This window comes from Macaca thibetana, chromosome 20, assembly GCF_024542745.1.
Source record: "Macaca thibetana thibetana isolate TM-01 chromosome 20, ASM2454274v1, whole genome shotgun sequence".
In the NCBI taxonomy this organism is placed as follows: domain Eukaryota; kingdom Metazoa; phylum Chordata; class Mammalia; order Primates; family Cercopithecidae; genus Macaca; species Macaca thibetana.
Window position 1 is genome coordinate 25033281 of NC_065597.1, and position 21678 is coordinate 25054958.

General features: G+C 41.9%; 1 protein-coding gene across 1 annotated transcript in view; it reads left to right on the forward strand.

Moving 5' to 3' along the window:
• The first annotated feature begins 15585 nt into the window (after positions 1 to 15585).
• HSD17B2 (hydroxysteroid 17-beta dehydrogenase 2) overlaps positions 15586 to 21678 on the forward strand; it is a 64058-nt gene continuing 57965 nt past the window's right edge. The window contains exon 1 of the mRNA XM_050773219.1: positions 15586 to 16112. Within this exon, the coding sequence (XP_050629176.1) occupies positions 15848 to 16112 (265 nt within the window). The 5' untranslated portion in view covers positions 15586 to 15847. The remainder of the gene's footprint in view (positions 16113 to 21678) is intronic.

A 21678-nucleotide genomic window follows, 5' to 3' on the forward strand; every position in this document is an offset into this window, starting at 1 on the left:
GAGACAGGGTTTCACCATGTTGGCCAGGGTGGTCTCAAACTCCTGACCTCAAGTGATCTGCCCGCCTTGGCCTCCCCAAGTGCTGGGATTCTTTCTCCTTTAACTAACACTCTCTCACTTACTCTCGGCTGGCCGTCTCCTCCTCTCACTCCTACTTCATTCTCCTCTCCCTCCTTCTCTGTTTACTTTTTATTGACCCCTTTGTGTTTTCTTCCTAGCTCACAACTGGGTAAAACCCAAGATTCAGCCTTCAGCCTTTCTTTTAACAGCTACATCATTTCACTTCAATTCTCTTGGTTTCAACTCTGAATCTTGGGCTGACGACTCTGCAATAAATGTGAACTTGACACTGGAATGTTTTTAATTTATCTTGTCCTAATGTCCAAAAGTGAATTCCTTATCTCTGGGAACACTTGGCAATTGTGGTACCATTTTGACATGCCCTCTCTTTCCCTTCATTCCCAGGTGAGTTTAATTTCCCTTTGCAAAATCTCTTGGACCCGCTCCCTCTTTCCATTCCTTCTGCCCCTTCCATTTTCCTGATGGCCTCCTGACTAGAGTGACACCCCAGAGGGTCAGCATGTTAATCTGGACAGTCTACACGGTTTGAGAATCTCTCAGGGAATCATGCTGAGGACAGACCTCAGTGCTGCCTTCTCACTCCCTCTATCTTTTCCCAGGGTCCAGAACCACCTCTTCCCTGCACTACTCCCCAAAGGCCTGTGGGATGAGATGATGCTAAGAGCAAGCCTTGGGTAAGAGAGCAGGACAAGAAATGGGGCAATGCAGGGGAGGACATGGGGACCAAGCACAGCGTGGACCACAGGGCCTTGGGGATGTGGAAGGAGAGAGAGAGGGAAAAAAAATACCAGCAGAAAGGTTTCCTGCCTATCACTGTGGAATGGTTGACGACAACCAGGATGCCGCAGCCAGGGGAGATACAGGGGAGGAACGAGCTGAGGAGGGGAGGGAAGTTGTTCCAGAATGGCTTCTGTGGATGCTAAGGCTTAGTGCATGGCACCCGACATAGACTCGTTAAATATTCTTTTGATTCCATACAAATGTCGGTCAGTTTATTGTATAACTGGGATTATAGACTGTGCCTCCCCGTGCCACAATAAGGTAAAAGGGGTTGCATTGCTCTTATTCTTGGACTGAGGGAGGTGGCCACATAAACTATGGCAGATAAGTGGAGTTTATAAGCTGCAGCGGGCTATTTAGGGCAAGAACTCTAAACTCTTTATGGCACACCAAGACTCTGAACCTTGAAAGTGTGTGCCAACTAAAAATAATTGCTGATGAAGTTAGAATTATTAATATTTTATATTATCAGAGATAAATGTAACTTCTGATTAATATGAGAAAACCCAAGTAACCTCACCGAATGGGTATAAAGATCAACTCCAACCAAGGAATGTGATGACTTAGCTGACACAGGTTAACGCAAGACTTGATATAGGAGATAGTGAAAATGGGAGTATTGGCTAATGAATTAATGCACCTGTTCCTGCATTCAACAAATATTTATGGAGTGCCGTTTACATGCCAGGCAGTGTTCTAGCTACTATAGGCAGAGATGATGGTGAATAAAACATTCTCTGCCTTGAGAAAGTTCAGAGGCTAGTGTGGGTCAGTCAAGTAAGTGAGCAATTGCACGATAACAGAATTTCTCAAAATGTGTTCGTTACACCATTTGCAACAGATCACCTGGGATGTGTGTTAAATGTGCAGCTTCCTGGACTCCACTCCCCAAATGTTCAAATAGACTTTCCTGCAGTGAGGCCAGGAATGAGCATTCCTAACAGACACCCCGGGTGAGCTGCTTTCCCATTACATTTTTGGAATTGCAGTCCCATAAGTTTAGTGTGCCATGATGGAGAGAACCCAGGGGACTATGGGAACTAAAACAGGACCCCTATCCCAACCTGGAGACTGTGGAGGGATCATAGAAGTCTTGCTTTTGGAGGTGGTACCTGAGTTGAGTCTTGGAGGACAAGGGGCAGTAGTAGAAGACAGGAAAGGTAGAGGGAGCAGTGGGCCATGAAGCACGATGGAGCTGGGGTGTCGGGGACCCATGAGTGTTTCTATGAAGTTGGGGCACAGAGGAGTGTGACTTGGAGCAACAGAGGAGATGCGGCAGGTAAATAGGGACCTAATCCAGAAGGAAATTGGGAGAACCCAGCTGACATGGCCATTACCACATTTAGTTGGCACATGGGGTAAGTTTGATATTCCCTGTAATCTCCCTGGAAGGGAACTTGAATGCTGGGCCAGCCCACTGTTGGCCAGGAAAACTCTAGCTGCTTACTTAAAAAAGAATTGTATTGAATTTCTCACTAATAAAGGGGATGTCTTGCCATAAGGTATTTGAAATCAGAGGTCTTCAGACATTTTTGCTTATTGCCCCTAAAGGATTTTTTTAAAAAAATTATTCTATTCCTAGCACATTTTAAAGTGGATACCTAAAATTTTTGTCTTATGTCTAAATGGTTGTAAATAGTAGATACCTAACATTTATTATATTGACATTTTGAGTTAAACTATGATATCATTCTTTTAAATATATCCAGAGCAATCAAAATATCTTGGCAGTTCAATACTTCCAACATGTTACAACATTTTCAAAACACATAAACATGTTCTCTTGTTAGCAGTTGGAAATTTTACGTATTTTTTTCTTCTTGTATCTGCAGTTCTATTTTACTTCCTTCACAGAATTTTATTCACTATAATATATTTTATACTTAAATGTTTCTTATTGATTTCTCCTCCCATTTCTCTGTAATGAATGTACATTCATATATATAAATATAAACGTATATGGAATAAATATATATGAATATGCATATGAAGATAAAAGCTAAACATATATATATATATTACATATATATGGTAACATAGTTACCATAGACTTCTGTATCAGCCACCTTCTGGATTGAGTTAACATTTTAATTATTAGTCATAGATAACAAAATATTACTATAAAATTTTTAAATTATTAAATATAAAAAATAAAGTATTAATTCGATGGATGTGGCTTTTTTCCAATTTTTCAGGTATCTTAATATGAATGCTACTTATTAATAGAAAAATACAGGTTTCAGCATGAATTATATTGCTATTTAAAAAATTTTTATATGTGTATCACTGAGAATTTTCATTCACAGAAGTGAGTAGATGGGGATGGAACTAGATTTGAAGAGCAAGTTTACTCAATTTAAAAATCCATCAATATAATTCTCAATATTAGCATATTAAATAAGCTTAATCATATGATCATATCCATAGATGAAGAACAAACTTTTGACAAAATTCAACATCCTGTTATGATAAAATTCTCAGCAAGTTAGGAATAGATGGGACACTCAATTTTTAAACCTCCTTTTGAATTATATACCCCAAATTACATTTTAAGATCAACTGACAACTAGGTTAGGTTCTTCTTCACTTTTGCTGGAAGCTGAGAATTGAAAACAAGATTACTGGCAAAATAATTTATTATTCAATCTTTAGTGTCCAGAAATTAAACCAAAATGTGTTTAAACCCTTATCAAATGAGTACTAATTATACTAGTTGTTTTTTTTTCTCCGAGGCATTACATTACCTAAGTATACTCAGAGTTGGGTAAATCACAACAGCGTTAATGTTAATCTCAATATAATACAATATTGTGAATGAAATATTTTTGATAAAATGCTTTTATCTTTTGTTTGTTAAATATATTTTAGGACAACTTTATAACTGAAGATTTAACTCATTCAACTTCTGGAATATGCTCATCATGTAATTGGCAAAGCCATTTCACGCTGTCAAGTCAAACAGCTAAATCAAAGTATTTAAATTATTTTTGAGTTTTATGGCCACATTATATTTAATGATCAGCTGTTAGAAAAAATAATTGACTTCATATTTCAGTTCAAATAAACACGTTAACAGTGTACTCACGACAATCATTTTGTTTTATTTTGTTTTTGACAGATAGACAGTGTTTTGTTCAGTTTGGGCTGCTATTCCAAAGTACCAGAGGTGGCTTATCAGCAACAGGAGGCTTATCAACAACATAATTTTTTTTCACAGTTCTGGAGGAGGCAAGTCTGAGATCAGGGTGCCAGCATGATTGGGTTCTGGTGAGGGTGCAGAACTGCTGGCTCTGCGGGTTGCTGGCTTCCTTTATCCTCCCACGGCCAAAAGAGGGCAAGAGAACTCTCCAGGTTGTAAGGGCACTAATCCCATTCCTGAGGGCTCTACTGCCATAGTCTAATTACCTCCCAAAGGCTCTACCTCCAAATACCATCACATTGGGGGTTAGGATTTCAGCATATGAACTTGGGGGTTGAGGTGACACAAACATTCAGTCCATTGTCAGCAGACAGATAGAGCAGGAAGTTTGTTGTTTGTTGTCATTGCCATGGTTTTATTATTTAGATCATTTCCACGGGAAAATTCAGAGCATGTTGAGGTGGCCAGTTGCATTGAGCCAGAGACATATGAGAAAGGAATCACAGGAGTCGAGGGAATTAGGCAACTGGACAAGAACATTCTAGGCAGAGGAAACTGCTAGATCAAGGAGGGTGTCCCATGTGTTTGATAAGAAGTAAGTAGGTCCTTGGGACTAGAATGGAGTGAATGAGGGGGTAGAAGTCAGCTATGGTCTAAGAACTACAAGGGCCAGATCATCCTTGTAGCCATTTAAGGATTTTGGCTTTAAGTAAGTAGGTCCTTGGGACTAGAATGGAGTGAATGAGGGGGTAGAAGTCAGCTGTGGTCTAAGAGCTACAAGGGCCAGATCATCCTTGTAGCCATTTAAGGATTTTGGCTTTTCTCTAGGTGAGAAGGGAGACTTTGCCAGGTTTTCAGTAGATGAGTGATAAGATCGGACTAAAGTTATGAAAGGAATTTTTTTCTGGTGCTGGGTTGAAAACGGACTGTTGGGAGACAAGCGTGGAACCAGAGGGATCTACTGGAAGCAGCTGCAATGCTGGCAGCGGGTGATGACGCCTAGGACTAGGTTAGCAGCAGTGGAGGGAGTCAGAAGTGGTCAGGTAGTGGATACATTGTGAAGGTAGAGCCAGCAAGGTTTCTTGGTGCATTGGATGTGGATTGATTCCAAGAACAGAGTCAAGGGGAGTCCAGTGCTTGCATGCTGTGCTGCTGAAAGGACGAAGTTGCCCTCACTGAGACAGGGAAGGCTATGAATAAAGTAAATTTAGCACATGTAACTTTGGAAGTAGGAGTTAGAGTGGGCTGTGAGATCACAAGTAAGATGACAACCCTGTAGGAAACAGGGAGAAGTTGAGTCTGTGGAACAATATGGGTGGGAGGAAGAGGAGGAGGTTAAAGAGAGAGTGAGAAAATTAAGAGAAGCTCAAGAAAGTGTCTAGGAGGTGAGTGAAACTCCCTGGTGGTGGTGAGAGGAGACAAAGCATCCTTTAGTAAGTAGAGTTATCATCACTGTTGTATTTCCTTTGGTGATTGTGGTAGTTTCCTAGGTCTGCCTTAAAGGATGACCATGACCTTGGTGGCTTGAATCAGCAGCCCACAACTTTTATTGGTACCAGCAACTGGTTTCATGGAAGACACTTTTCCACAGGTCTTTGTGGGGGTAGCGGGGGATGGTTTTAGGATGATTCAAGTACATTACATTTATTGTGCACTTTATTTGTATTACTATTACATTGTCACATATAATGAAATAATTATACAACTCACCGTAATGTAGAGTCAGTGGGAGCCCTGAGCTTGTTTTCCTACAACTAGACAGTCCCATCTGGGGGTGATGGGAGACAGTGACAGATCACCAGGTGTTAGATTCTCATAAGGAGCACACAACCTAGATCCCTCACATGTGCAGCTCACAGTAGGGTTTGTGCTTCTATAAGAATCTAATGCCACTACTGATCTGACAGGATGCAGAGCTCAAGAGGTAATGTGAACAATGGAGAGAGGCTGTGTATACAGATGTAGCTTCACTAGCTTGCCCACTGCTCACCTCCTGCTGCGCAGATTGGTTCGTAACAGGCCACGGACTGGTACCAGTCTATGGCCCAGAGGTTGGGGAACCCTGGCTTAAATAAAAGAAATCTAAATCTATTTGCTCACAGTTCTGGAGGACAGACTTCTAAAACCTATGTGTTGGTAGGGCCATAGTTCCTCTAGAGGCTCCAAGGGAGGCTACTCACTGTCTCTTTCAGCTTCTGGTGGCTCCAGGCATCACCTGGCTGTGGCACTGTGGCTGTAATCTCTGCCCTGTCTTCACGTGGCCTTTGTCCTGTGTCTACCTCTGTCGTCTTCTCTTCTCTTATAAAGATATGTGTCACTGGATTTAGAGCCTATGCTAATCCAAGACGATCTCATCTCCACATCCTTTACTTTGTTACATCTATAAAGACCCTCTTTCTCCAAGGATCATATTCACAGGTTCCTGGAGTTAGAACATGGACATATCTTTTGAGGGACTACTACTCATACCACCACAGAGTATGAATACCTCTATCCCATCCATCTTTATTACCCCAACATCAATGCCACCAAAAATAGCTTTACTGCTATAAATTTTGTTTTGCAAGCAGATAAGAGAGGTTGAGTTTCACCCTGAAGTCAGAATGACATAGCGAAGCAGTGGCTGACAAGAGGCAGAAGGACCTGTAAGAAAGTAGTTCCCTGAGAAACTGAAGAACTCTTGGCAAGGCTTCCCAAGACCATAGAATTGGGCATTTGAGCCAATCTTATCTGGATCCTAAAGTTTAGAAGCGTTCAGCTGATATCAGTGTTATAATGGCATAAAATATGATCATACTATACATTCTACTTTGTAATCTGCTCTCCTTGCTTAGAAAATATTGCAATCTTTTTCTCAAATCATTAAATATTTCTCAACAACACAATTTTTAATGGCTGCATAGCAGTCCATCAAACTAAAGTACCGTAATTTATATAACAAATACTTTATGGTAAGCCATTTAGGATGTTTCTACATTTTGCATATGATAAATAACACTGAAATGAACAACTCTCTTTATAAATCATTGTGAACATCTTTGATTATTTTCAAATGGGCTCATTTTAAATAACCATGAACCATGAATTACTATTTTGTGATAGCAATTTCTGCTCATCGTTTCCTTTATGAATTAAAACTTTTCCTTCAGGCAAAAAAAAAAAAAAAAAAAAAAAAGAAAGAAATGAAGTTCCTGGAACATCTGGCTTATGATGTAATTTACTTTTGTTATTCAGCTCTGCTCCCAAATATTTAAGTATCTTCTTTCTAATAGTCTCAACCTAGGTTTAATGTCCCTTCTGGAGACTGGAGATACAGACACAAGTGTGTTTCCTTCTGTGAAACTTGGCCATGACTATTCATGCCAAAGTTGTATATTAGTTGCTTTCAGCTTCTATTTATCAGGTTGTAGGACCCAAGAAGAAAGGACAGAAGCCGGAAAGAATTAGACTGCAGGAATTTTTGTTGGGACCAAGAAGACTCTTGTGATAATGGCTGCCATGGAAAACTGTGACATGCCAGACCATCTACATAGACTGTCCTTATAACCAATAGAAGTTAGGTATTATTATCTGCAGTACTGGTGAGCAGGTGAGCAGGCTCAGAGCAGAGAGAGCAGGTCTCATTGTCAATTAAGTAGCAGAGTTGGAATTCTAACCCAGGTCAGTCTAACTCAAAGCCACCATGTTGTACATCAGTGGGGCTCCCATATCTTTGAACTTTGAATGCTGGTTAAGATTTCTCACCAAAATTGTGGAAGTCATGTAGGCTTGCCAACTTTTACTTTTGCCAAGTAAGGATATCAAACAGCAACAACCACTAAGTGTGATCATCTACCACAGTGGTCTCATATACAAAAAGCTATTTTAATGCTTGAAAGAGGAGGAAAGCTATCATCTCTGAAGACAGTCCCTTCAATGAGGTGAATCAGATCTTATGGAAATTCAATATGTTGTCCTTGCTGGTGGTCAGCATCTCGCCATGGACCAGGGAAAGTGGGCACTCTCTCCAGACACCATCTAAGAAGCACTTCAGGAAGTCACGCTGGAATCACTGCCCTGACAGAGGGTTGCTCTGGCTTGGCTGACCAACGTGGAAGGGGATGCAAGGCCTCCTCTCTGCTGTTGGAAGGGGCTGAAAAAACATTCAGCCTAGTGATAGAGGGGCATCCATTCTATCACTTCCCCCTGTTCAGGGTAGAATTCTCACACTCTGTTCCTTTCCAAGAGTGAGGAAAGGAACGGGAGATGGTGGATGTAAAATTCAAGAAATTTAAGAGGGAGAATAAGAAGAGGGGGGAGAGAGAGAGAGAAAGAGTGAGCGAGAGAGAAAAAAACAGAGAGAGAGAGAGAGAGAGAAATACTGGGACACATGGGGAGAAACATTTTTATACATGTTGATCTCTTAATGTATTTAGGAGAATTACAGTTGTATAGACAGAGAATCCTTGTAATTATCCAAGAGAAAAAATCGAAACAGAGCTCAGGGATCTTTCAATCTGTCTTTTCCTAACAGAATTCGCTGATTCACTGTGTATGGAACGCAAGGCATGCAGGAGCGTGCCTTACTCCTCACGCACACCCAAGCCCCAAGGGCAAGGAGGGGTCTGTATCTCTAATTATTGGTCTGGAATAAACATTTAGCAAATAATTGATGAATCAGGGAGTGGACTAAAGCTAATCATCAGGTAATCTATTATTGTTTAATTTCAGTGGATTGCCTCTCCCTACCCTTATTGCTTCATTCTTGGATTTATAGTCATAAGTGGCAGACAAAGGCAAAGTTGGCTTGGGAGTGGTCTCCACAAATAGAAAGTCACAGGATAAGTAAAGAACACGAAAGTCAGGGTAATTTCTGACCCATCGGTCAGGAGGAGGTTCCTGAAGTCAAGTGTTATTGAATGAGAACTCTGGACCAGACATTGTACTTGACATTTAACCAGCATTTATCTCACATAACTTTCCTAAGAACACAATGAGGGAGACACTATTAATGTTATCCCCAGTTTACAGACTGCAGAGCCCAAGGAGATGCTTAGCAGCTGGGCTTGAGAGCTGTAATGGAGCAAGGAAGGAACCCACACCCACCTTCAACAGCCTTCCTCTGGTCCAGCAGCTGTGAGCAGGCCTCCTTGTTGGAAGTGGACTGACTGGTTGACTCACTGGCAGTGCATGTGCAGAAACACATCCAAACACATACACACGTACACACACAGACACCTACACACAGATACAGAGAGATACACATATACGTCTACATATATACACATATGCAAACACACACATGTACCTACACAGATACAGAGATACATGTATACCTCTACATATATACACACAAGCACATACATACCTACCTACACACAGATAGAGATACACATACACATCGACGTATATACACACATGCACATACACACATATACCTACCCACAGATACAAAGAGATACATGTACACAGCTAAATATATACACACATGCACACACATACCTACAGACAGATACAGAGAGATACACGTTTATGTATGTACACACATGCATGCACACATGTATACCTACACATAGATACTGATATATATATATACATTCACATCTATGTATATACACATGCACATACACACATATACCTACACACAGATACAGAGATGTACACATCTATATATATACACACATGCACATACACACATTACCTACACACAGATACAGAGATGTACCCATCTCTCTCTCTATATATATATACACACACACATGCACATACACACATATACCTACACACAGATACAGAGAGATACATGTACACATCTACATGTATATACACATACACACATACACCTACACACAGAGATATACACATCTGTATATGTATACATATGCACATATATACATATACTGATGCAGATACAGAGATAGACACATCTACATATACATACACACATGCACATACATACACAAATATTCACTCAAAGACACACACGAATATATAGATATGCCTGTGTACATGCACATCCACACACCTATGCATGTGTGCACATGTACAATACCCTTATACATATCTACACATGCATGTGCACACACACATATACACACATATGAATGGAGACACCCCCACACACTCCCTACATCCTCCCCATATGCCGCACATACACCCACAGACACAGACACACACCTCTACACACATGAGTACATAAACATATGTGTACGCATGTACACACACACACGAATATCCACATACCTACATATGTATACACATACATACACTTACACACACGCAGACACATTCAGGTACACCTACACACCTATACACCTGTACACAAGCACACACATGCAGGTATACACACATATACATGCCCCCAGACAGATACACACACACACACACACACACACACACACACACACCACTCTGCAAAAGCCCTGGTTACATACCAAGTTCTGATGCTAATTTCCATCTGACCTCACATTTGTCACAATTCATGAACCAATGCTGATATATTATTATTAACTAAAGTCTATACTGTATTCAGATTTCCTTGGTTTTTACCTGATGTCTCTTTTCTGTCTCAGGTTTCCACATTACATTTAGTCGTCACATCTCCTTGGGCTCCTTTTGGCTGAGACTGTTTCTCAGAATGTCCTTGTTTTTTGATGACCTTGACCCAATACTTGTTGGGTATTTTGTAGAATGTTCTGCAATGATAAAGTTGCTTTTTTTTTTTTTTTTTTAAATCACATCATACTATCAACATGACTTGCCATTGTTGGTGCTGACCTTCACTACCTGGCTGAGGTAGTGTTTGTCGGGTTTCTTCATGGTAAAGTTGCTCTGTTTCTCTGTTTTCATACTGCACTCTGGAAGAAAGTTACCCTGTGTAGCTCACACTTAATGGAGACTTACACTCCAAGTCCTTGAGGCAAGGAGTATTTATGTCCATTATCTATAATTCTTCAGCATGTGAGATTTGTCTCCTCTCATTCACTTAACTGATAACTTATATCACTATGGATGAATGGATGTTTATTTATATTTTGGATAATTTCTCCACATGAGTACGATATTTTACCAAAAAAGTTAAAAGTGACACAGAAACTATAAAAACTGGAATTTTGCTTGATAACAAACACCGTGATAGTCAAGAATAGGGCACTTTTGTTAAAAGAGCAAATAAGTCTTTGGACACATAAGCGAAAATATAGCTTCAAGGATAGGGGAGGTGATAATCGTATTCTAGTCTATGTTCTTTGCACTGTACTGAAATTGTTGTGCCCAGTCCCGGGCCTAATCTTTCAGGGGAGATGTAAGAAATTGGATGCTATTCTGAGAAGTGGCTGCAGATCCCTGAAACCCTATAAAAAATGGGATCTGACTTACTTGGAATTTATAATTGAGGAGTTTAGACATCTTTACCACGTATTATTTCAAAGACAGAAAAAAGGCATGGTCCAGCCCCAACTACTGGCAATCTTCTCCTAGTCTCCTCACCCCTCCCCACTGTATGAAATAGACAAATATGTAATACATGATATTTGTACAATCACAAACACTTAAAACATTAGTTATTACCCTAATGCTCAAAAAGCAAGAAACAAACAACCAAACAAAAACCCCGTATTACCAACAAGATCTCTGTGATGTCCCTGAGACGATCTGTTATGGCTTGTACCACCCTGTCCATATCCTGAACTTTGGGTCACTATGACGTCAACACACAGTCATTCTTTGCTTGGCAAATCATGCCATCATTATGTTACCCTCATCATAGCAACATGTTCTTCAGTTATTGTAACAACGTGATTTTAAAAATGTTTGAGCTCTGAAATATCTTTCAAATATTTGAAAGAAATAGAACAAGACATCCTCCGACTCCATGTGGAGAGGGAAGACAAATGTCAAGATGAATTTGGCCTAGAGGAGAAGGTTCTACTGTCCTGAGCCGTCGTCTTGAATGGGAAAATCAGCTTTCAGAGGCAGTGAAGCGCCTGTTCTCAGAGATGTTTTGGCAATAGACAAGATGACCACTTGGTGGGGATGTTACAGAGAGAATCCCCATTCAGATGGGCAGTTCCTTCCTCAAGTTCTCTTCTAAACTCATGATCCACCAATTCTAAGAAAGTATACATTGGAGGATTCTCAGCATTTTTTTCCCAGCATTGCTTTGCCCAGCATTTTTTTTTTTTCTTTTTGGTGGGAAGGCAATCCTTTCTTTTGGGTAAGATGTTTTGTTTTCAGAAGGCATTTTCCAAAAGGCCCCTCTGCTGGCAGGAGGAAATGGCACATTGACCCACCGGCATCATTAGCAAGAATGAGTTGGTCCAATTGGCTCCTTCTCCCTGGAAGGCTGAGAGCAAGCTTACCAGAAAAGGGACACTGGCCAAGCCATGATGGCCTCGAGAATAGCTTCAGGACAAAATGGTGGGGACAAACAAGAAACACGATTTAGCTCAATAGATTGGGGGAAATCTTCATTCAGTGGTAGCTCTCAGATGGACTGACCCTGACGTCAGGATGAGGACGTTCAGGGCTCAGAAAGGGTTGGGCTAGTTCTCACCTGGGGATTCTACAATTCCATATATTCCCCAACTGGTAAATAGCCTTCCTTTCCACCACCATGCACACCCCCCCTCCACTAGTCCCTGCTCCTGCAGCAGGCCTCCTGGAAGCACTGGGTCCTCAACTCTGCAAGGCCAGGAACCGGGTCTATATTATTCACTGCTGAATTCCTTCATGGCTAGTGCAGAACTGGCCACGTAGAAGGCTCTCAATAGAAATGTGCTCCTTCCTATATTCATCCAACAAACATTAATTATGTATACATGATGTGTCAGACACTGGACTGGGCATTTGGTGAACAGTAAAGGTAAAACAATAAACAGATAAGGTTCCTGCCCTCATGAAGTTTATGGTCTAGTATGGGAGACAGAAAATGGTGTTAAAATAATCAAAGTAAATATATAATTGTGTCTTGAGCTAAGTGCAACAAAGGCAATGAATAAGGCGTGCTGATAGGAGATACTCAGATTGGGTGACAGGAGGTGACGTTTAAACAGATATCTGAAGGATGACAAGGGAAACACCTGGGTGCTGAACTGAAAGAAGAAATAAATGAATGAGGAGGTAGCTGGCAAGAACCTCTTTCTCTCTGCCCAGAGGAAAAAGACTAAGACGCAGTTGGTACCCCCAAAAATGAGAAAAGTGCCTACCATTCATGAGTACATGTCAGTGCCAGGGACAATGCAAGAATGATGTCATTCACTTTTCAAAACAGCCCTTGGAAGCAGGACTCCTCCTACCCTCATTTTACAGAAGAGAAAACTGAGGCTTAGGAAGGGCAGGTAACTTGCCCAGTGACTCACAGCTAAGTCAGGATTCGAACTCAATTTAAAAGTCTGTGAGACCTGAAAGCTCATGTTCTTAATACTGTTCATCCCCTTCACCATCAGGGCTCATGGAGTATCCTTCCTGGGACTTCTGTGTGGCCTGAGGGTGGCTTTTGCTCACAGATTTTGCCCTCTCCTTGGAAGCCCCAGGACAGAGCAGGTCTGGGAAGTCACAGGGGCTGCCTCCAGGAGAAAAGTCACCTCCTCTCACGTGGACATGCACTTGGCAGGAAACCCAGCCCAAATGTGGGGAGCCACTGACCAAATGCCAAGACTCTCAGCAAAGAGCCATAACTAGTCCTGTCTCCTCACCTGGAAACTGTTTTTCGACCGGAGCTAACTGCCAGGATGCTCTGGGCTGGTGAGGCCACAAGGATTGTGAGAGGTTCCCCGTGGCTCAGAGGACACCCAGGAAGGAATTGGGGTCTGTGGAGTGAGGGAGAGTTCAGGGCTAGCCAAAGACAACTCCAGATCCCTGCCCCTAAGCTTCCCAGCCTGCAGCTGGTAACATCTCCTTGACTCAAATGTCCATGTGGCTGGGAGGGCAGACAAGAGTTGCCATCACTGCACGTAGACCCTCATAATTGCCTTGTTGTCCAACCCCACAGTCCCACAGCACAGTAATGGTTCACAAGACACTGCTTCCCACCCCTTCTCCCTTGGGTCTTGAGTTGGCTCTGAGCCCAGGTGGGCTCTGCTTGCCTCCCTTTACAGGGGGTGTACTGCTGGGTCCCTTCCTTCCCAAGTCCTGCCTCCCCAGCATCATCCACAAAAGGCATCCTCTCCCCTCCTCCTCCTGCCCCTCATTTAACTCCAGCACGTGTTTTGGGACAAGTCTATGTTCCATTGGACGCTTTGTTTTACACGACTTCCTCTTATTCTTCATTCTCCTCCTGTTTAAAAAACACGAATCACTAGCATTTATGAGGTTCCTTCTACTGTTCCAGGCAGGATATGATATGATTTTATAGCTGAAGGGATGAAGGTCTAGAGAGGTAAAGTGACCCACCCAAGACTATGTAATTAATCAGTGGTGGAGCTCAGATTAGATTTGAATACAGGGAAACCGACCTCAAATAGAGAAAGGTTCTCTCTAGCTTCGCCAAAGCCCAGCCTTGATCAGAACCTCGCCTCCCTACAGCCGGGCATGTGGCCCACGTGGGGCACACCGTGAGCCCAGGTGCAGTGGCCCCTCTCTGGCTCAGCACTGTTAGGTGGTGCTGTAGCGGCACAGTGCTGGCTTTCAAGCCAATTGTGAGTAAGGGATTTATTTTTTTCCCAGCCTCAGTTTTTCTTTCTGTAAATTGGCCATAATAATAATATCCACCTCTAAGTGTTTTACAAGGTTGAAATGGGGTGAAAATAGGAAAGATCTAGCACATAATGTATTAATTTTTATTTTTTTTTATTATTATTTTTTGCCTAAAACAGGCAGTGGAATAGAATGCTTAGGAGCAAAAAGCTCTGAGATCAGGCTGCAAGACTGCACTGCTGTGAGATCTTGACTAAGTCTCTTATCCTCTCTGTGCCCTGGTTTCCTCACCTGTAAAATTACTATAATACTAGAACCAGCTTCATAAGGATATTGTATTCAAGGAGAATGAGCCGAGTGCCAGTGAATGGAGGCTGGCATAGAATAGGCTTGCAATAAAGCAAATGAACAAATAAGCAGCTATGCACAGCCTCTGTCACAAAAAAGTACCAATAGATGTTAGCCGCTATTATTTAATTGTCATTATTATCTCTCCCTGGCATGTTTCCCCTCAGGAAAGACCAAAGCACTTTCCTCTGCCAAGGAATATCTTCCTCTACTTTCATATCCCTCTCCATCCAACCCTTCAGCCTGCCTCAGTTGGGATTTGTAGGAGTCCTGAAGCTATGGACCAGATCAGAGGTGCCTTCCCTTCCAGAATCTATTTTCCAAACTTCATTGATTGCCTGAATTTATATGCATGCACACACACACACACACACACACACACTCTCTCTCTCTCTCTCTCTCTCTCTCTCTCTCTCTCTCACTCCTGAGTCAGAAAAAGGACTCAGCACCCAGACACACTGCAGGCTCTTGAAGAAGACAGTATTTTCCCGGGAGCTAGAGGATTTTCCTGTTATTCTCTGTGCAGTTCGAATTCTGTCAATTATTATCCCATTAGTCATCTCTCCAGAGGTGGACTGTCATTAAAAAAATAGAAGGTGTGTGTTTGTGGGTGAGTATGTGCATGTGTTGTGTATGCAGGGGGCAGGGAGGGGGAGAGTGGTCAAATAGGAAGTGCCTTGGTATTTATGTTGAAGTGCACACTGGTTTAAATTACCCACTGGGAATATGATTATGCTTAATCTCTGCTCAGTCGAAAGGGGCTGGGGCTGCTTTCTCCCCTCCCTTCTTGACTCTCTGTTCACATAACTCAGGCTGCCTCCAGTCAGCCTTTGCCCACTAGACTCACTGGCCCTGAGCACTTGAAGGTGCAGCGAGTCACTGAGAATGAGCACTTTCTTCTCAGACACGACATGGATCTGTCTGGCTGTCCCCACAGTACTGTGCGGGACAGTATTTTGCAAATACAAGAAGAGCTCGGGGCAGCTGTGGAACTGGATGGTCTGCCTGGCAGGCCTCTGTGCAGTCTGCCTACTCATCCTGTCCCCGTTTTGGGGCTTGATCCTCTTCTCTCTGTCATGTTTCCTCATGTATACTTACTTATCTGGCCAAGAGTTGTTACCTGTGGATCAGAAGGCAGTCCTGGTGACAGGTAAGCAGAACGGCGCTGCAATTTTCACGGAGGGCACGATCTGAAACTTGCTTTGCCTTAGCAGGACTTTGTCAAATCTGGCTTAAAAATAAAATACTTGGCATGGAGTAAATGAAAGCCCTCGCCCAAGTATTTTTCATGACATTGCTTTGGTTCAGTTTTTTCCAGGAGGTGCATTTGAAGGGGCTGGTAGCAGGAGGGAAGGAGAGGATGAAATGCACCCAGACAATGAGTTTGTTAATTTCCCAGGAATAAATATTAATAGGCAAAATGGCAATATTTCATGTGTTCTGTTGTACCCAGGAATGTCCCATAGATTGTTTTTTAGGCTTAAATGGACTTTTGTTCTGAGATCATTGTTTGGCCAGGTTCTCCACCTGGACCCTTCTTCCCTAGGTATGCAAGAAAGCTTACAAGCCAAGTTCTACTGGCCCCTTGCTGTTTTGAAAGGTTGAAGGGATTCACTCACCTGGGCTGGAGACTTTGCAGTTTGCTTGGCTGCTGTCAAGAACCTTGCGTCCTGTCTGAACTGTTCCTCATTAGACCTCTAATGTTTCTTAATTGGACCAAGCTGGCAGTGTGTCCAAATTCGGTTGCCTGTTAGCTGAGCTGCCAGTTTTTCCCTTCTTTGTGTGTGTGTGAGTGTGTGTGTGTGAGTTTCCCCACCGCAAGTGTGAGGCCAAATTAAATTTCTTTGAGTTGTAAAACTGGTTTGTTTGGTTATGGAGTTTAAGCTTGGATATGGCTGTAATTAGGATTACCCAACGTTATCCTAACCCAGAAAGCCCTGCCAAATTAAAAAAAAATCAGCTGTGGAATCGTTTGTGGGAGATCATCACCCCTCTGACCATGGGCCTCACGGTGAAGGCAAGAAAGGGCTGGGGATGTGGTTGAGAGAAAATCTGGGGCTTGGCAATTTACAGAGAAACAGATTTTGTTATTGTGTTAAAGAAAAACGCTTTCTTTAAACAAAATTCAAGTGGTGCTTGTTGGGGGTTTGATGTGTCACAGAAAACAAGCTTATTTAAATTAATTTTTGAAAGTTTAAGGGGAGAAAATTCAGTCAATGGGATATTTATCTGCAAGAACGTCTGACCTCACCTGGAATCAGGTATCTGGGAGTCTGGCTGGGTTTTCCACATTTTCACTAGAATTCTCAAATGGCTTATCGGTGACATTTGTAAGAGAGTCTCAATCTTCCTATTCCGTGTCCTGTTCTATTAGGAAAGCTTAGGATGAACTCAGGCAAACCACAGGGTAGCTGAGAAAAATGGGAATTCCTTCTTGCTTGTTTATTTTGTCAACATTCTTTATCTTCTGCATTTCAAGATGCAGGCATGAATTAACGCTCACAAAACAGGCACCCAACTCAGTGAGCCCACATCAGCCACTGAAGGTGCCGTGTTTAGTGTTGAGTAAGGATGATTGAATTAATTAGGCAACTCAAGCTTAAGGACTAATCCCTACATGAAATGCTTACAGCAATTATGAAAGTTTAGGATTAAGATGAGTACTACATATATTTAAGGATGACTGAAATGTGACTTTCACGTTCTTTGTTATTTTCAAATTCTCTGTCATTTTAATGAGGAATGCTATATGCTCATATAATTCTAGACAAGGTTTCAAAACCTTTGTATGAAATCGAGAAATTTAAAATGAATTCATTTTGTTAGACCAGAACTCTTTAAAGAATGAGAAGCCATGCTGAGTTTGGAATGACCTTTGTTTCACATTGGCTTATGATAACATAGATTAGTATGCGTTTTGGTGGGGCAGGACCGGCAAAAAATGTGGCAGTGTACATCAAAAGCCATACATATTGTTCCTTTATCTGATAATCCAAGTCTTGGACATTTATTTTAAAGACATAATCTGAAATATGAAAACAAAAGAGTAGAAGCAAAACCAAAATGGCACATTCAACACAATCTTATTGTTTAATAAGATTAATATTCAATATCAAAAGCAACCAAAGGGTGATAATATATGGTACATCCTCTGGGTATGACAATGTGCGACCATTTAATATGACAGCCCCAAGAACTGTGTTAAATGGAAAACTGCCTGGGCCAAAGGAAAACTCACAGAAAACCCCAGCTTTGGAACAAGTCTGAGACCACGTCAAATGCATAGATCCCTGGGCTGGGAGAAAAGCTGTGATAACAGCTGGAAGAAAATAGTTTGTATACGGTTGGATTAGTGTACTGGAAAGAGTGTGTAAATGAAAGGAAATAGTTTATAAAGGAAATAGTTGGTTAATGGTTGGATTAGAGTATTTGCATGTTTTTTTTTTTCTCCCCTGGATTTCAAATTTCTCTAATGTGATTACATTACTCATATAATAAAAATACTTAAAAGAGAGCACTAAACAGCTAAAGCTCCTTTTAGTTTGTATTTAATTATGGATCCAGGCGAGAGGCAATTACAAAGACAAGTCAAAAAAGTAACCTTTTTTTCTCACCTTTAAGCCCTTGATTTCATTTTGCTAATATGTTCAAAAGTTTGTTGCCTTAGAGACAATATAAATATAGTAAGAAAAAGTAAGCAAGCATAGGGTGTTTGAATACATATTTGTCTTCAAGCTGCCTGAAGCCACAGCGGCCATTCAAATTTTTAAAATGTGTGTGTGATGCATTTTATTTTATTTTATTTTATTTTATTTTATTTTATTTTATTTTTTGAGACGGGTCTCACTCTGTTGCCTAGGCTGGAGTGCAGTGGCATGGTCTCAGCTCACTGCAACCTCTGCCTCCCGGGTTCAAGTGATTCTTCTGCTTCAGCCTCCCAAGTAGCTGGGATTACAGGCATGTGCTATCACACTGGCTAATTTTTGTATTTTCAGTAGAGACGGGGTTGTATGATGCATTTTCAATGTGTAACTGTAAAATGAGCAAAGAATAGACTGGCATGATTGTAACAACATCTCAACCACAACATAGTGGGAGAAAACTCTGAAGACAGACAGGCTTGGGTTTGAATCTTGCATCTACCTTGCCTTAGGCTATGTCCCCAGAAGCAGTGCTTTCTGTGAGGATTTGTGCGAAAGATTTATTGGGAGGGTTTCCAGAGAAGATGGGCAGGGAAAAGGAAGAAGCCAGGCAAGGGTGTGACATTGAGAAGTCCTCTGAAGATCACTTGGGCTTAATCACCCTGGGCGGACGTGCGGTAGTGTGGATCACACATCAGAGCTGTGCCAACTGGGGACTGGAGAGCTGTCGTCTTTATGCCTTCACAGCTGTCAATCATTAGTTAAGGGCAGTCACCCCTCTTCCCCCTTGGATGTGGGGAGGAGGGGAGATTTAATTCCGTGCACTTCTGGCACCATGTGGACACTGGCTGGCAAGGTGGGTTCTGGCCCTTTGGGGAAAGAGTCACAGGTGCTGGTTGCTGGGAGTCAAAGTGCACCCTGGATTGATGCACATAAAAGTGGGAGGGTTCTGGGGGAATAGGACTTTATTTGCTGCATCTTTATTACTAGCTGTGTGGACAGCTGTGTAAACTTTGGTGCTCAGTTTTGGACTTTGGGACTTCTGTTTTCTCTTCTGTAAATGGAAAATAATACACACACACACACACACACACACACACACCCCTACATAACTTATACTACTATAGGTGGAGTTAGCAAATGAGAGAGAGAGAGAGAGAGAAAGAGAGAGAGAGAGAGAGAGAAGGAGAGGAAGAATGACTGTATTGGGGTGGTGAGGGGGAAAGCTTGAGTAGTTAGGAAGAACACGAAGGAACAAAAAGAACAAAAGAAAAGGTTGACAAACAGAAGCATTCACGTATTCATTCAATAAATATTCACTGAGAGCCCAGTATGTGCCATGCATTTTCCAGAAGCAAAGGGGGAAGGAAATTTTAAGACCATGCAATTACTCTCAAGTGATGGTATCGAAATTCCTACTTTTCTTTCATCTTGGACACACATTCACTGGAGTTCCTTCCCCCTCCTCTGAGGTTATGCACTGTCCTTCTCAGCCTACCCACTAAGCTTGGCAGGAGATGCACAGGTAACTTTAATTTTCTATCCTCTGGCTTTTAATCCTGCCCCCTCCAGTCTTTCTCAAACATCTCAAATATTGAGTATTGATTCACCATCTACTGGGTACAGGGCAGACACCTCAGGGCTTCATGGACCATTGGGAAAGACATGGCCACACCCAACTGTGGCTGTGTGATAGGGCATATAAGAAACCTCCAAGTTCATTCCCAAAGTGGATCCCAGGCAGACACAGGTCTTGTGTGTGGGGCTGGTGAAAGCTTGACAAAGAAAGAGGGACCTTGTTAAGAATCTAAAAGTAGTTTTCCCCAGGGAAAGTGGGAAGGTATTCCAGCCTAACTGGTTAAGTAGCTACAATGAATATAGCTAGCACTCAATAAAGCTTGCTTCATTAGATAATTTTTTTTAATTTTATTTATTTATTTTTTTTGAGACGGAGTCTCACTCTGTCGCCCAGGCTGGAGTGCGGTGGCGCAATCTCGGCTCACTGCAAGCTCCGCCTCCCGGGTTCACGCCATTCTCCTGCCTCAGCCTCCCGAGTAGCTGGGACTACAGGCACCCGCCACCTCGCCCAGCGAGTTTTTTTGAACTTTTTTTTAGTAGAGACGGGGTTTCACCGTGTTAGCCAGGATGGTCTCGATCTCCTGACCTCGTGATCCGCCCATCTCGGCCTCCCAAAGTGCTGGGATTACAGGCTTGAGCCACCGCGCCCGGCCTGCATTAGATAATTTTTGATTGAAAATTTCAAAACTGGATATATTGGAGAATGGATCCAGGAGGAGAAGTAAGATCTGTTTTCAGTGAAAATATTTTATGCTCATAAGAAAGGGTCTCAGGTCAGTGAAGATCCCTTCTTGCAATTATTGAATAATCCAACTAAGGTTCTCAAGTTGAATACCATTGGTATCATCTTGGGGTTTGGACTCCTTTGGATTGCACGTTAGATTATTTAGATGGATAAACATTGACATTGTACTAAGAGACTAAGAGAAATAAGATCTCTGTGCTCTGAGCTTTACATGCATTTTATATTTGATTCTCACAACCCTAATAATTTACATTTGTAAACAAGGGAATATGTCCAAAGTCACTGAGCTACTAAGTAGCAGAGATTGGACTAAACCCAGATCAGATCCAACGCTTACCAAAAGCCATCCTCTTAACCACTGTCATTAGAAGTGTTAGATCCATAGTTGGTATTAGCCTACAAAGGTTACCCAGAATATAAAATGTGTCCACTTAACCAAAAAGTAAATATTGAACGTCTATTATGTGCCCATGACTCTGCCTAACACAGAGCTTGGCAATTGATTGGGTGTAGAAGATACTTATGAAAGATGATGAAATAAGGTTACCACAGACAGGGCTAGGGATGTTTGCAGAGGGTGATGACTTGAGAAATGCCGTGTGCTAAGCTTGACTTCAGAACTGAGTCTGAGAGCAGTGAAGCGTAGTTCAAGTGAAATATCACTGGAAGTTGGAAATAATGAAATAGAACTTGGTTAGATTTGTAGATAGATGCTGGCAAAGCATGAGCAATAAAGTGATGGTGGATGTTGA